The sequence below is a fragment of the Stenella coeruleoalba genome (genome assembly GCF_951394435.1).
Source record: "Stenella coeruleoalba genome assembly, chromosome: 5".
Lineage (NCBI taxonomy): Eukaryota > Metazoa > Chordata > Mammalia > Artiodactyla > Delphinidae > Stenella > Stenella coeruleoalba.
The window spans coordinates 113,817,850-113,835,929 of NC_137150.1; the positions used below are offsets into that span (position 1 = coordinate 113,817,850).

At 34.6% G+C, this 18,080-nt stretch overlaps 1 protein-coding gene across 5 annotated transcripts in view; it reads right to left on the reverse strand.

Annotated features, from left to right (window-relative positions):
* ROBO2 (roundabout guidance receptor 2) overlaps positions 1 to 18,080 on the reverse strand; it is a 579,902-nt gene that overhangs the window by 145,867 nt on the left and 415,955 nt on the right. For all 5 annotated transcript variants that reach the window (XM_079922998.1, XM_079922997.1, XM_079922996.1 and 2 more), the window contains exons 3-5: positions 15,142 to 15,299; positions 12,300 to 12,420; positions 1,599 to 1,737 (exon numbers count right to left, since the gene is read on the reverse strand). In XM_079922998.1, the coding sequence (XP_079779124.1) occupies positions 1,599 to 1,737; positions 12,300 to 12,420; positions 15,142 to 15,299 (418 nt within the window). The remainder of the gene's footprint in view (positions 1 to 1,598; positions 1,738 to 12,299; positions 12,421 to 15,141; positions 15,300 to 18,080) is intronic.

Genomic DNA, 18,080 nt, shown 5'->3' on the forward strand with positions numbered 1-18,080 from the left:
TCTATTATGAGTTACAAATCTTTCATATTTGTGTAAGATGTTAACAATAGGGGAAACCAGGTATAGGGTATATGGGAATTCTCTGTACTATCTCTGAAACTTTCTGCAAATACGAAATTATTCCAAAATGTAAGATTTTTTTATGGATAGGATTTTTATTTCTACTAATTGAAAATTAATCTTTGTCTACACTAATTTTACAGTATAATTAATCTCTTAGTCTTACATCAGCATTTTAAAATTATACACGAAATGCCCTCAAATTTATGGAAAGTTATTGAGTATACACAGAAGATGGACTCCAATACCTCAATTCCATCACCTCTACTTGCTTTTCAACCTGCTTCTCCACTGAGAAAGTTTGAGGAGGCTCACATTCACTAACCTCTCCTAATAACATGCTTTAAAACTAGGTGTCTGACAGCAAAGTGAGAAAAGAAACATAGTCAACTTTCCCTACAATTTATGCCGAAAAGCTAAGCAAAGTAAAATTTTCACTTGTCTCTTTCCTATAGATTGCAAAGAACCTGTCACTATTAAAAAGGTTTGGTCCATTAGAAGCCAGTGCTGTTGATGATGTGACTTTAGAAAGTATAGTATCAGAGACCTAGGGATATGGAAAAATGAGATTTTGAAATGAATGTATAAATTCAGGAAAGACTCGATAGCAGTGCCAGTGAAAGCACAAAGAAACTCAATTTGATTTCTGTGAAAGATGTTTACTTTCAGTCAGTTGAATGAAACCTAATTTCTTTTTTAGGAAAGAAAATTGGTAAAAAAGCAGGATGTGAAATTTTTTGCAGACCCTCATTGTAGTAGGTGTGATGGCTGTAGTTTCAGAAGGTAGGACTAGGATGAAGTCAAAAGAAATCTTATAGTTAAATACGCTTGTTACATAGAAAAAAAAATACTTGAATGATTTATTTGATCATAAAAGGCAAGGTCCTGGGAGAATTTAGACTACAAAAAAGTTTTATTTTTATTTTTATAAAAGATGACAAGCATTTCTGGACTTACCCTAGAGAGCTGAGAGATTGGGTTTGGGGTTTGGTGATAAGAATAGAAAAGAGTTGGAAGAGAAGATCTCCATGAAGAGATGGCAAGTGAGAAAGTGACAGGAAGTCCTTAAGTGAAAAATTCCCTATGTGGATAGCCATGTGCCTTTTTCTTATTGTATTGAATGAGATCCATTGTTTATTGCAGACCCTACAGTCTGCTACACCCAGTAGCCATGGCAACAGAGCAGTAGTTGAAGGGGGCATTTGGGATGGGTGGGTCATTAGAAATTCAGCAGGAACAGAATGGCAGGCCTAGATGGGGCCAGGAGAAGAGAGTGCCTTAGGAATCCTTGATATTGGGGCATAATAGATGGAGTGGAGGGTCAGGCATTTATGTGAAAATTCAATGAAAGAGTGATATCAAAAGCCTGGAGGACTTCAGTATATAAAACAGCAGATATCTGGCTTTCATATATAAAAATCATGTGTGAAAATAACATACCAGGATATGAGTGTTTGGTGGTACAATGGAGGCTGTCTTTTTCTTTTATAATTATTCAATGGTTATCTAACAATTTTCCGTCCATATGATGCTCTTACCTTCCTCTTGGCAAGTCTGCGTCATCCTTTTTCCACCGCACAGTTGGTTGAGGATCTCCTTGGACCTGACAACGAAACTCTACAGCTTCTTCCTCCAGTACCACCTGGTTAATTGGCCTCCTGAGAAATGCGGGTCGTTCTTAAGAAAAAAAAAAAAAGTAAAATAAAATGAATGTTGTGCATACTTTAAGTGCATTAAGAAAAAAAGCATAGAAAATATGTGGTTTATTTTTGGTACATAGGTACCTAATTTTATAGCTCAACTATGTCTTGATAAGGCCCTACAGATCCAATGTAATTGTATAAGATAAAATATTTTTGGAACACATAAATAACTATGGTTTGCATATAAACCCATACAGTCTGTTGGAAAATATTAAATTGACTCTTCTGTGAATTTCTGAACTAAATCATGTGGAACTTGTCATAAAAAAAACCCTGAACAATGAATTCCAAAGAAACAAGGAAAGAGATGATTATCTTAATCCATTAAAATGACTCAGAGTGGGAAAACTGAAAGTTGAAACTAATGGAAAATATCAAAAAGGAAACAAATATTAATATTCCATCAAGAATGCTAGAGAAAACTAAAAACGTTGTGCTCTCAAGATGAGTATTATCTAAATTTTCTCACTAAGGCTATCCATTTGATAAGGACCCAATACTTCCATGAATATTTTCACTTCATATATGATTTTTTTGTGTGTCTTAAATTTTTTAAAAATCTGTCAATCTAATTTTTCTTAAATAAAAAACACTATCATTATTAATTATTGTAAACTATTTACTGTCACATACTTTTCTAAGGCTACTTCTAATTATCTTCTCCTAAGTGTTCCAGATACTTGCCCATTTTTATTTACTTAACTTTTCTGTTTGTTTATTTCTCTAGTATTCTGTTTTACTGTTTCCGTCCTTTAGTCTTTTGTTGTTACTCTGTACCTAGCACTGTTAATCTGCATTCTAACACTCTTCTAAATAAAGCCTGGAAAAAATAAATTCCTGTCCATAAGAATCTTACTGTTGAAGAGAGGTATAAAACAAAATGTAGTTTTATATATCTGTAAACACTTCAATCTCTTGCCTAGTTTCCTCTCTTTTTTATAATGATCTGATTCTGATACAGGAAAAATCACCATTTAAATTTTTCTTAGCCCATGTCTCTCAATCATAGGCAAGTCCAATATTGCTACTTATTGAAGTAGGAAGAGAAGTCAAGGAAAAGAAGAATGAAATCCATAGGGAGTTGACACAATTTATGGCCATATGGCCATATTTAGTCACTTAGAACTTTAGTTTCAAACCCAATTTAAGAATGTGAATACAGTGGCACAAAAACTGAAACATATTTAGCAAGAAATCTTTAAGGAAAATAAATCACATCAAATAACATATGCTGGGTATAGACTGGAAGTATATGATTTTACTGACTAAATAAAGACCCGTATTTATGAAACAAATGTGTAAGCTACAAAGGCATATTTTACTGCAGTAAAGTCAACCATCATTGGTATTCAGAAGGAAGACAACTGCATCTGTCCACAGGGCAGCTGACAGTAGGGATCAAAATTTTCTTTAAACACAGACAGACCTGCACATGCTCAAGTATCTGTACACTGGGGCCCCCAAACCCCAAGCCGTAAAACAAGGCTCATGGACTTTATCATGGAGAGGTTTTCTAATGCAGGATTTAGAAATAATCCATATAGACTTGAGGGAAAAGTTTGCTTTAAAAGATTTTAGGTGGTCAGAAACAATTAGCAGCTAAGTGTGCCCCTTTGACCACAGAACAAATCTGCAGGTTGGATAGAATTACTTAGTGTTCTCCTTTGACCACTGGACACTGTGTGCTTCAAACTATCTTAGTGCCTGCATAGTTCATATTGAGCTACTGTTTTTGGCAGTATATAGGCAATAGGATCAGTATCTTCTTACGAGTGTTTGGAATATTAACAGAAAAAGATGAGTCATTAGCATAGAAAGCAGGATTGATTTCTTCTTTGCTATCACTTAGGGATATTCATCCAGCTCATCCAAAAGCTGCAGTAACCCAATATTAAAAGAGATCCAAGCCACTGCTGATATCACTAATGAATGAGAAATTGTGTGTCAGGCTATCCCTCCTGTTCCCTCCGATTTTAAAGGGGGAATTGTCCTAAAACTTGGCATATGGATGAGTAAGCTAAGAGAAGTCTTTCCCTCATCCACTCATTCATTCAGCACATGTTAATGCAGCTTCTCCTATGCCAGGTTTCTAGCTTGGTAGCTGGTGAAGAGCCAGCAGCTTGGTTTCATCAGAAAAGTGGTGAGAGATGAAACTAGTTAGTTGGTAAATGGTGAGACAATGATGGGCCTTCTATACCATGTCAAGGAATGTGAGCTCTGCCCTAAAGGTGATAGAGAGATGTTGAAAGATTTTAACTAAGGCAGCAGCATTTTTAATAAGCATATGAAAATGATCGTGTTGGCAGATCTGTGAAAAATGAATTAGAAGAGAATATGAAGCAGTGAATTAGGTCAAACAGTTATTGTAAGAAATTATTTCAGCTTAGAACTGACAGTGGTTCTAGGGATATGGAAGAGGGAACAGAATGAAGAGATACCAGAACTGGGTGATCAATCAGATGTGGAAGGAAAGTCTAGAAAGATTCTAAAATTTCCATTTGGCAAACTGGAACAAAGTGGCAGGTAAAGTATGGATATGGTGTGTGACTGTGTCAATCCTTTCATTGCAGATATGGTAGATATGAAAAAAATGGACCCCTTACACTTAACCCATTGTTAGCCTTCTGTTACTTGAAGTCAAATGCATTCATAATTAATATGGTAAAGGAGGCTACTTATATTATAGAGAGGAGAAAATAAATATGATTACGTCTATAGATATAGAGAACCTGTTGGATTAAAAAAATTCTAAATAAGAAGGAATCACAAGAAACTTCTTAAGTATAACAAAGATATTTTATCAGAAACTAAATACACAAATTATTCTTTAAAAGTAATATACTAAAGTCATGCCTAATACAATCAGGAACAAAATGGACATGCTGACATTAATAATCAGTAAGAAAAAGAAGGAAAGTGTGAGTATTGGAGAAGAACCAAAATAGTCATTACTTGCAGACACTCCACAATACAAATAATACAGAACAGTAACTTCGATCATTGATAACTGCAACAAAAGATAAGAACAACATAGGATCATGGCAGCAATGCTGGCAGTATTGGAAAATCGGGGATTTTAGGATAAATTGTGGCAAAATCATACCTTGGGATGTTAATGCTATCTCTGTATCTATCTCTCTAACATGGAAGTTTTTCATGGCATGATGCTGACTACAAAGTAAATTGCATAAGAGTATATAGATTAGTTCCACTAAAATACACATGAATATCTTCAGGCAAAGTTATTGTATGTTTCCTTTAACATGCCACCAGTCACAAAATTGCAACATATGAGTATAATTAATTCAAAGAGCAAACTTTGAAAGAGTTGCCACAAAACTAAAATTGTCTTTTCGTTCAGAGGACACCATTACGGTCCTTGAGGATTTTTTTGGTTATCATACCTGTTCTAAGTCCCACTATTTTGTATGGAGACACGTGGAAGCACCTGATTTACAATTTCAAGAAGGAAGAAAGTTATGGGGTTCCCTGCTGCTGTTCTGATGAACTCAGTAGGGGTGGAGAACTTTGCAACGAACTTTGTCTATTCTCTTCTGCCCTCAAGCAGAGTTTAGTTGCCAAGCAACTAGATAACCACAGGAGACTATGTGGTATAGAATTTTTGGAAGCCTAACATTGGTTTATGGTGGAAAATGCAATTCAATTGATTAAAAAAAAATGGACAATGCAAAGAATAACCCAGAAGAAAGTCATTTGCATATACATGGCACATCAGAAAGGGTTTTATACCTGAATGTACCTGAGGTTGTGCCTTCCAACAAAGTAACATTGAAATTTACCAATTCGTTGGAATTTGGTCACAACTTTAAAAAATTTGTTCTGAGAATTTCCATAGCGCCTGTTGCAGCAATTATCTCTAAATTATGTTATTCATTATGTCAGTTGTTTTCTGCTAATTATATTAACTTCATCTTCTACTTTGTAATTTTAATAGCCCACAAAAAAACAGTATGTTAAAAACTGTAGGTTTGCTTAACATTTATTTAGATCGAAAGACAGTTTTTGGTAGGAATTATTTTCAGTTTACTTAACTCGACTTTATTTCCAGAAAATCTGAGAATCAAAAATATGAGTATTAAAGACTAAATAAGTTATACAGGCAGAAATGTATTTTTAAATGCTTTGCCTTTGCAGAGGTTACTGCTACCACAGCTAAACACAAAACCACACCCCTTTCAGACGCAAATTACAAAAATTACAAGGAATTATCTTGGGGTTTATTGTTTTGTGTCAAAATCATCTGCAAATAATGTAGTTAGAAGGATTAGAAAGTAAGATGACAAGAAAAGCATCCAGCAAGTCGGTAAGTGACCACATTCAATACCCATTAATGCCCCGTGAAGTTTGTACTCCATGAAGCTCTGGACAGCTACAATAAATATACATGAAACATCTTGAACTACTGACTAACAAGCAAACCACATTTTAAGGCATGTCAAAATAAGGTCACTGATTTTTCTGTGTTGTTACCTTATGGCTGATCACACATTGAAACACGGGTAGACATCTCAAGGGCTATTTGCTGAAGGTTTATCAATGAGATTAGAGTCCCTCTGAATGGCCCGATCCTTAATTATATAGCCATTGCGTGATCAGAGGCAATGTCTTTGCCAATGCAATTAACATTTTTTTTATTGTGAGATTAACTGGATTTGAATCACTTGCATAGTTTGCTTATAAGATTAATCTCTCTTGAGATAGCAGTGTTCTTTGGCAGCATGGTACTATGTAAAGTACAGGTCTCAAGTAGCCAGGTTAATTTAGTTCCAAATTGCCATTGTGGAAATTCCAGCTTTGTATTCAACTGTAATAAAATCAAATGCCAAGTCTCCTTGTGGTTACATCAATAATATTCAGAAATCAAAATATTCACTTCAACCCCAAAACCATAAATCTGAAATGTGGTTGCATAATATCTCTTAACTTTCTTACTTACATGCTACAATGAAGGAAATTAAGTGTCCAGAGAACAAATTTCTTTCAACTGTATTCAGTCATTGACTATGGCTGTAAAATTGGTAAAGGCTATGCTGTGACAGCTATTACTAGGACAACCTTAACAATTTAAAAATAAACTTTGCTTGACATTATAAAAGTAGCATTATGGCAATAATTATATAGGTAGAGTCCTTTAAATCCTCTAAGACCAAAGCTATGCAGTAAAAGCACATGAGACCTAACCACTGCTTGTAAATCTTATCTTAACTTCAGTTGACCCAGAAGGATCCGCCACCCAGTAGTGTCTATTAAACTGGAAAGTGAGATGGCTAGTCGTAGTATGTCTCCTTTTTAAAATGGGTATGTGTGAGGGGCAGGGGGTTATGATAGCCATTGAATGCGAATTACTGTGCCCTTCCAATATAGACTGGATGATAATGATCAGTCTGCCTGACTGGGATTAAATAAATCCTTGCTGCACTAATTTCTCTTCTTGCCAAGAATTTTCTTTGTCTGAAAGAAACCATCCTGTGAAGCAAAAGCAAACATAGGTAAATATTCTCAGAGGGAAAAGAATGCCTTTCTCACCATGCTTTAGAGGCAAAGTTTCGTGTTATTGCTGATATGATATGACATGAGAGTCATACTGAAAGCAGGGGACCTGTCTATTCATTTCCCTAACTCTATTTAAACACTCAGAGCCTGGCACATAGTAGGTGTTCAAAAGATATTTATTAAATAAGTGAACAAATGAGAAATATTTTGCTCTTTTAAAGTTTGCAAGTTAATATTATTTAAAAGAACTAAATTGCTGTTAACAATAACCTTGATTTTAATAACACCTTATGTTTTAAATTCTTAAATGAAGGCCACAAGTTATCAATAACACACAGATATTTCCTAAGGTTTGGTTCTGAGATTTCTTCCCTCATAGCTTTGTCTCACAGTATCTCAACTACACTCAGGCCATCAACTATTATCTCTCACTCAATAACTGAATATCAATATAACCAGACCCAACCTCTATCCTCATCCCAAAGAAAACAGTCATTTGAAGAAAGCCTCCAGTGTAAAAGACAGAACAATGCAGGCGAGAGGTCAGGGAAAGGAACTTAGAAGAAAAGGGGGAATGCATCATGAGAAAAATTTATTTAAAAAAAAAGAATATTGTTAAAATCCTGAGATGCAAGATAAGTTAAAACATCCATGAAATAAGAACAAGATGCTATAAATAAGGAATATTTCAAGAAAAGAAAGATCTAGGAGATTTAACGTCTCATTAATGAATTTATGCTCGACAGAGAAATGGAATAGAAAAAATGGACAGTATATTTCATTGACTTGTATGAATAGAGTGTTTTTAGATTGAGATTGCTCAGTAAGTGTCCAACCAGTAAAAGAAAAAAAGTGCCAAAAAGAGGCATGGTATTGAAACATTTCAGAACCATGGGATAAAGAGAAGGTACTAAGTAAAGTTTGGAAAGAGAAAAAAAAAAGGAAAATGATCGCATAGGGATCAAAAGTACAGTAGACTCCTCAACAGTAATGATGGAAGCAAAATGATATTGAAGTGGCGACCTTAATATTTCGAGCAAAAATATTTTTTTAAACTTGAATTCTATAACCAGCCGAAGTATCCATTAAGTTTTGGATTGAATAAAGATAGCTTGGTCTGGAATGTGCTCTAGGCTCTAGTCAAGGAGAAATCAGTAGAGAAACACTGTTCTGAATATAAGAGTTAAACAAGAAAAAAAAAATACAGGATATAGGAAACAGGGAATCCAGCATCAAAGGAAAGGGAAGATGAATATCAGAATGAAGTTTCTGGGGTAGATCTAAATAGAATCCAGCCTGGTTGGACTGGGCAGAAGTCTGACGCCTCCAGGATGGCTGTAGCAAGAGTAGACTTAATAGCTAAATAGAATTTAGAGAATTTTAAACCTTCTGTTGAAGATTTCAAGAAGAATTCATGACAGGCATAGATAAACATAAGTAAAAGGAAAAATGGATTTATTATTAATTCAAAGAAGACCAAATATAGTGCCAGAAAAGTAATGCCATTATAATAGCATAACACTTAGCTCACAGTCAATATTTACAAGGTTATAATAACTTAAATTCTAAATATTAATATAGTCAATGTTTCTAAAGTCAATATACTGAAAAGACAAAGAAGGGAAAAGACAAAAAGAAGGGAAAGTACAGGTGAGAAGTTGGGGAAGGGAGTATAAGTGGGCCAAATCATCATCTTCCAAAATAAGAAGTTAAAATTGCAGAATAAGCACATAGATATATGGAAATAAATCCCAGAAGAAAAAGATAAAACAGGCTTACAGGAATGTTCAAAGATGAGAAATGTGTGTGTGTGTGTAGGGAGTGTTGGGAGTGTTGGGAGGAGGGGAGGTTGCAAGCTCTTTCTGTATTTCATCATAAGTTTTGCAATACTTCTAATGTCTATTAGAAATGTAACACAGAAAATTTTTTTTCATGTATTACTTTTACAAACATTTAAAAATAATTAGGAAACAATTCTTATTTTTAGTTGCTTTTTAATGATAGTTAAATTCTAGATAACAGACATCCCAAACCTACCCATAACTGGAAATTTAATTATGTACTTCAACTCTAGTTTCTCTGTCTTCAGGATCTCTAGAATTTAATTAACATATGTAAATTGCTACAAAGTATTCTTTATGAAGACATCTAGACTGTGCCATAGATTTTAGTGTCCTTCTGCTCTGTGATGCCTACTTCTAATTTTTAGATTTGGTACTGCCACTTAACTAGGATGCTACTTTATGGTCAGCAAATATTAAAGAAGAACAAACAGCATAAATGACTCAGAGAGTATGGCAGAGTAACATTTTGAAAATTAAGTCACACTGATTAAGACTTTTCCTAAAGCGCAGATTCTTAAAGCATAATTTGCAATTTTCAAACTAAAAAACTTCTAAGTCCAATCCCACTTATTAAAGAGTCAAAATACTTGCAGATGGCTATTGTATTGGTAAAGACCCTTTAACCTTTTCATTGGTTTCCTTGCCATTATAAGTGAATTATATTTTTGAACAATTAAATATCATCAGTTACTTTTTCTGTATTATATATCTTAAAGATGGAGTTGCAAAGGACATTTAAAAACTTCCATTTAAAAGCTGGAAGAGTACAGAGTTGTCATAGTAGCCAGAGTTTTAAAGGCAGAAGTGTTGCTACATGAAAATAGAATTGAGAGAGGAGAGGTAAACTGTCACTAACCAGCTTTACATTTATAAACTTCCCACCAGAGATAGAATATCTAACAACGATGAAATACAGATAGGTTTACTAGAAAACATTTTCTGGATACAGAGCATCAAAATAAACTAAAGAAGGCCTCATTATACATAGCACACTAGTTACTTTATTTTCTCTAAGAATTGGGGAATCAAGGTACAGGAGGGGGTCTTTCCCATGCAATACTTGTCACAATCTTGATTTAGACCATCACTACTCTTTTTATGTTTTATTTCTAGGTTTGGATGTTGTTTTCTTATCAATTATGGAATTTTAGTTTTTCCCTCAACTTAATATTGTACTTAGGTCAGTTCTGACTAGTTTACACCATGAGATAAACGTTTCTCAGCTTCCTAAACAAATTGCTCCAGAAGAACTGCCTGTAGACAAATTCAATCTTTTTGGTTTATAGCTACTTTCAAAATAATTTAGAAGTCCCCCCTGTAACTCCTGACATATTTAGGGATATCCTTCAGTTCTCATCATATTTTTAGAGAAAGTAGGGTGAATATTTCATAACACAAGTCACATTTGGTAAGTCTAATTGCTTGGGTAATAACACTAAACCCTTTCAATTTTCTTCTGAAGGCAATATATACTGCTGTAATGAAACATTTTTCTGTTCCAAAGCTGGTGGTAGCTACAGAAGAATAGAGATGAGTGTTTCTTTAAATAGAATAGCTGTACTTGTGGGTTTTCAATGCTAATGTTCAGTGACCGCTAATTTCATATCTTAGCAGGCAAAACTGTATTTTATTCATTACGAAGTGAAGCACATTTTGAGACTCTTATAGATAGACAACTGCATGAAATGTAAGGGCAAACTGATATTGTCTGAGCTCTCTGTAGGACAGAAATTTACATGCATACTTTGAACAGTTTTATTTTTACTGTTCAATTCCTTTAATGAATTATGGGATCCTGGTTTTGTCATTTGGGACTTCAAGCTGCTTAGTATCCACAAGGAGTATTACCAGAGATTACCTGATACTCAGAGCAATTGAAAAGAGAGGCCTGCACTCTAGTACATATTCATAAACCACACCTAACACTCTAAATGTAGTGTAAACCATAATATGGCTCTCTTTTGCATCACAGCACGGGATCCCATTATACCATGGGGGGCACATCCCAAACTGCAAAAGAAGTTCCTTTAGGGATGTATGCCAGATTCTGATGCTACCTCAGTGTGTTCTGGAGTAATGACATAGGATCTTATCATACCATGCACAGATTCAGAAGATTATTTTACTGACACACACAAAAAAGTAATTTGAAATTCACAATTATCTCTTGCATTTAAAAAAGAAATCATAATATCTGCAATAGTGACTCTTTTATTCAAATATATATAGAGAGAGATAGATATACACATGCATCTATATATGTGTGTATATATATACATATGTGTATGTGTTTGTGAGTGCGTTTGTGAGTATACATATATATTTCCATACAGATACTTGAATGGGACTTCAATGGGACTTTGATGTCATCTAAAGGAATGTTTCATTTTCCAGCATCTTTAGGATCCCCATTTTCCCCAATTTTCTGCCATTGTATTTCTCTTTCAATTTTCCACAGCTGCCCTGTAGCATTTTCCTTACTTTCGTTTAATTGGCCATCTTTACTACCTCCAATTTTCTCCTTCCTAATGCTTTCTCCACTATTTCTGTGATACAGATCTAATCACGTTTTCACTAACTAATTGAATTACTCCAGCTAAAAAGTCCTTTGGTTTTTAAGTTGAAGAAACATGAATATTATAGCAAAATAGTTGATCAATTTTTTTCTAATTTTGATTGCGTGTGTATAACTAGCAAGCTCGTCTTTTTATCATGAGGTAAAACTGCAAATAGCTCAATCTGAAATTTTTTAAATTAGAACACAAGTGAAATGGCTATACACTGCACTCTCTAATTTTTAAAAACCTTACCCTGTGTCATGCACATAATAAATACTTCATAAATGCATCACAATGGAATGAGTGATAAACTTTAAATGTATATAATCTCTCAAATAGATTTTGAGAAAGGACAGTTTTTTACATCCTGATGAAAGGCAAAATCCTATAAATATATATGAATAAAGTAGGTAAAATAATGTTTCAAAAGTTTAATTTTCTTCACATCAAAGATTTCATTGAAAGACAGAACCAGAAAACAAGACAATTCTAGTCTATTGAGCTCACCACAAGTCATAAGTAACTGTCCCTGTATGGCCTGGTGTTTGGTATTAGCAAAAATATTTAAAGGAAAAGGAAAAGTAGTAAATAGCAATTTATAATTGAAAAGAGAGTTTTACCAAAGACAGTCAGCTCTGCTGGATCACTGTCTCTTTCTCCCACCATATTGGTGCCAACACAGGTATACATCCCTGCATCACTTTTCCTGGTATTGGAGATCATTAGTTTTCCACCACGGATCTGTTAAAATTGAAAAAAAAGAAAATGGAAAGGAAAAGAAACAGAGAAAGAAAGGTCACTAATAAATAATTTTTAATATTTAAGCACATTTTTTTTCTCTAAAAGAAATAGCTGAGTGTCTAAGACACAAAATTCTACCACTATTTTGGCATCTGCACGTGTACTTTCTTCTCTTAAATTCACCCTCAATGTAAGCCTCCATATTTCCTTTCTAGAGAATGCTTCTTTAAGGCAGTCTTCCTCTCTCTTGCCTGGTCCTATTGAATCTTGTGACTGCCCCCATTAAACCACAGTGGTTGGTCTTCACTCTGAGATTCTGTTGAATGAATTTCTATTGACATTTGTCATCAGAACGAAGTACTAGATATCTGCTTTGGATAATATAACGAAATCTAATTGACTCAGAAGAATTCAATGAGTATTTGTTGAGTACCTCTATGGGCTGGGTAGTGTTCTAGGCCTTTGAGATTCAATAGTCAACCAAATAGTAAAAATCTCTGCTTTCATGGAGTTTACATTTCAATTGTTAGTATTAAAATTATCTTTGCCTCATCTTAACTATATTTATGAGATAGTTTTTGAAGAGGAGGTCAGGTTGAATAAAAACAAAATTTTTTTTTGAATGATGAGTATGACTTGGTACAAGTCATTGGCTTCTAAAATGTGGTCCCTAAATGTTTCTTAAATGAGAAGCATTTTTGTTTAAATAAACAAATGTAATAATGTTAAATTGTCTCTTAGTTAAAGGGTACAATAAAGCAGAATAAGGTTTTTAGTAAGTGAATCATCAACTTATAGCTTCTTTTCCAATAAAAATTTTTTTTTATTATTTATCTAGTTCAACAATCTTAACTTTACAATGACTGAGTGTTCTTAAAGAGATATGAGATAAGAATATGCTGGTTTCCTCCTTTAATTTTAATTTTACAGGCAGACAAAACTCAAGTAGGTACGTTTTCATCAGACTTATTCAGGCTCTAAAACTAGCCATGTCATAGAAAGAGATTTTCAACATTTTTTTTTTTTAACTTAAGAAGAAAACATAGTCAACCTATTCTCAACTGTATGAAGTAGAGCATAATAAATGATAGGTTTAAACCACGGAGGCCATTTCTCCTTCCCCCGAAGCTGAGTGTGACAATATGATTTGATTCGATTTGACCAGTGGAACTAAAGCAACATTTCACCAGAAGAAAGGCACTCGCATATAGGGACTTGCCTTCTCTTGCTGCATTTGGAACCCTGAGACCAGTATGAGAACCAGCCCGAGCTAGCCTGCTGGAAAATGAGAGGCCGTGAGGAGAAGAACCAAGATGGCCAGCTGAGAGACAGTCAATGGCCAGCCATGTGAGTAAAGTTATCCTAGATCATCCCAGCTGTCAGCACATGTTTAAACAAGCCACAGAAGCATGAGAAAGCCTAGCAAAGATGAACCAAGCTAGCCCGGAGCAAAGAACTGTCAGCTTACCCCCGGAATCATAGTGTAAATGCAATGGTTATTATAAATCACAGTATTTTGGGGTCATTTGTTACAAAGCAAAAGCTAAATGATTACAAACATGAAAAAGATCTTGAACAGGAGCACATTTTCATAAGTTTGGTACCCGAGCACAGACCATTGAGAACCAAATTATCTTTCACTGTAGATCCTCACAGTGTCAACAGTTCAAGCCAGAATCATATGGAATATGTTGTGATCTTTTGCATGGACTCTCTCGTCCTGTGTTATGATGTAATCACAATGTACACATAAGAATAAAACCTCATTTATAAGATATTTTTAAAGAGAATAGACACCCAGAAAATGTGGACTTTTTGATAGAAATGGTACATTTGTTTTGTTGAGATTATTTTAAATAAAATATATTAATTCTCAGTTATTGTACTGAGTATAAAAATTATACTAAGAACCATGTCAGAAGGTTGAGGCATTATCTACTATTTCAGTGGACTGCTCTCACAAACTTCACATACACAGGTTGAATGGATCTTCTGAAAAAATAAAATAACTATATGCCATTTCTCTACCTTTTTACCATTTTCTGGGTGTTCCATTTTGAATATTAATTGACTGATTAACCTGATCATCCATTTCCCTTGAAAACAGACTATTTTTCTACAAGGGTTAAACTGCAAAACCGGGCAGTTATTTTTACATTGATTTTACTTTCTATCTCTTAAACTTTGAAATGAGTTCTCATATAATATTTTAGTTATAAATATTATGTTGGAAAAACTGGAAAAGAGCTTGAAATATTTATCACCTCAAATTATTTCCTCTTATAATTTTGAAAGTAGTATGAAAAGAAATGTTCTAGTTAATACAGTTTATGGCCATCATTTACACTTTGACACATGTATTGCATGATCAATAGATGCATTTGTAGATCTTAAAAAGAGCTTCGACATCAGTATTCTACTGCAAAGATATATTTACATATTCAGATTGGTCCAGTTATTAATATATCATATACACATGATTTATATAATATTTGACTATTTGAAGCCTCATTCCAAAGTTTTTATTTTTGGTTACCTTTTTTCAGTCCTTTCAATACAGTGTAAATAGTAATTAGCACTCAAATACAGTTCTACAACTTTATTACCAAGAAATAATAAATAATATAAATAAAATATTATAAATAATATAAAATAATAAAATACATCCATTTTAAGCCTTGATATTCAATCTCTCTAGGGGTCCATTTTAGTTTAACTCACACTTATTCTTTCTTCCTTGTCATCAATTCGAATTTTATCTTTTTTCCAGTAGATGGTGGGTTCTGGGTGTCCCCGGGGAGGTTGGCACTCCAGGATTGCAGGCTCTCCGGCTGCCACTACAACATCTGTGGGATTTTGCCGGAAGTCATCTCGTAACACTGAAGAAAAACAATTGTAGTAAAAGAAAACTCAATGACAGTAACTTTAGCTTCCTCTTGCAAAAGGTAACTTCAAGTCTTAACTTACTTTGTTCTAATAAAATTCACTGGTATTTACTGAGAACAGAACCACGCCCATCTTAAAATATGTTAGAGCCAATCTAAGCGCTTCATCAACAGGGAAATGATTAACTCTATGACTATGAACCTTTGCTATAAAATCTGAGTTTAAAATGAGATAAGCCTAAAGAAAATAAGATGAGACACATTCATGATATAGTTTTGACATTTAATACAAACTCAAAGTATAAAACTGTTTATGTAGTATGATCCCATTTTCTATTTAAAAAGCATATACGTATACATACATGTGTATAAATGCATTAAAATAAGTTGTTATACTTGTTATACTTAAAGCCCTGAAACAAGTCATGTGCACGTGGCCTGGGAGCATGTATGCCTGTTCAGTCTGGGAGGGGAAGTGGGGTGAGAACTCCTTGAGAAAGCCCTTTCTCGTGACATGAATATGGACAAGATCCACACTGTTTTCATTACACTTCTGAAGATAGACTCATTGTTCACCCTTGCAATGCACTAGCACCCACATACACAGGGCTACATTTTCATTCTGTCTGCATCTCCACCTGCCGAGCGACATCTGGGCAGCGTGACATTCGGAGCAGAGATATCCCTTATAGCGGTTTTGCCAGTCTGAATTTCCCCTCCTTTCATTAGGAGAACAGCAGGTTGGACCTCCGTTGTAACCTCCGAAAATCTGGCATGCCTAGCTCTCCAAATGTCACCTATCTATCTGTGCACTTTTCTTCCCCTGGCAAAATGAAAAGCCTGGAGAAATGACTCGGTCCTATCAGACTGCAGAATGCTGGTTTTATTTAGCAAATAAGGACTATATCTATTTTAGGGTAAACATTAGAAAAAGCAGTTGAGAAAACAGGTGAAGGAGATTAAAGGGTACAAGCTACCAGTTATAAAATAAATAAGTTACAAGGAAGTAATGTACAGCACAGGGAATATAGTCAATATTTTATAATAACTTTGTATGGTATGTAATCTGTGAAAATATTTAATCACTACTTGTACACCTGAAACTAATATAATATTGTAAGTCAACAATACTTCAATAAAAAATGTAGTTGAGACCAGCTAATATACCATATAACACAATTGCCTCTACTTTTTGTAACTGCCTTGACCTTTCCTATTCTTTGATATTCTAACACAGACAAGGTTTTTTCCCAATGTACCTTGGGGTAAAAAAATAACCCCCCCAACACAAATATATGCGTGTATATGTATGTGTGTTATACACGTGTACATATATATACACACACCTGCATACATATATACATATGAACACACACATACATTTTCTATATATAAATTGGTCAAGCTATTTGAAATTGGTCAGCTATTTAAAATCAAAATTGGGCGGCTTGTGCTAACTTGTTATGTAAATCATCTGCTGCAAATGTGGATTAGGTCAAACCAACTGCTTTTCATGCCCTGTAATGAGACCCACTTCAGCACTCTGCTTCTTTGTTGGGCCAAGTCTCCAGGTTAATTGTCATTCTCCAAATAAATAAAAATCCCCTGTCCTGAAAATAGGTCCAGAGAGACAACTGAGTGACTTTTAAGGCTTTTCTTTTCTTGTCTCTTGCAACATGGTTTTCCATCTTAATGAAGTCATGACCTTTTATGAGATTAGAGAACCTTGTCTCCTACTGAAGGAGCAGTAAGAAAGAATTCAGCACAAATTGCTCACTCTTAGTTATAAGCTGATTAATTTACTGCTTTAGCTGCTGAGGAAATGTGTTCCATTTTAGCACAATGAACTGCACATTTTTCTGTTCTCTTGTCTAACTGGCAAGAAGGATGTGATTTATATGCATAGGGGTTTGCTTCTGAATGGGCTGAGGGAAGTGTGCATTTAAATGTGATGTTCATGCAGGAGGGTAAGAAGGGGTTAACACTGTGCTTCCCTATTGCAGGTAAATCCTCAAGGTAGAGCAAGCTGGTGACTCATTTATATCCTGAATACAGAACAGCTGCCTATTTATGCAATGTTAAGACCCGCAAAACTATGGTAACAGGGTGGTGAGCACCCCTACAATATCCGGTAGTGGCAGCAAGTGGTGTTTTGGCAGGCTCTCAATCTGGTCCAAAATGACACATCTGGCCAGTTGGAGAACCTTCTCCAGAACTGGTCTCCTGACAAGTAAGCCAAAAAGCCTCTGCTCAAATGGTACTTAGGACCACTGCAGATGATTCAGAAACACAGTATTACATCAATCTGCAACAAGCCAAATTAAGAGAAAAAAAAAAAAAAGGTCCTTTGATATGGGGGATAAAAAGGAGGAAAATATCATAACAAACTAGGGGCTGCTGCTCTTAAACAATATAACGTGTGTTTATGGCGTTGACAAAAAAAGAAAATGACTCCAATTTGCAAATGAAGCCAAGAAATCTAACATCAACTGTAATTTTAGGCTTTCCGACTATTCACCCAGAGAGTAGAGTGAGATAATAGTATAATTGGTACTGTACCCTCTTCAACTTGTAAAATGCTCTCTGGGGTTTATAGAGTAATTCATTTTTGCTTAGTGATACCATTTCTTTTACATCTTTGGGGATAATAAAATGTGTTTCTTCTCTCTCTCTCTCTCTCTCAAATAAAACATTCAAGAGAAAAACAACCCTTTCAGCAGGTTCTAGCACAGCAAACAAATATAGAATCTGTCTTAGGAAATAGAAAGTCATTTT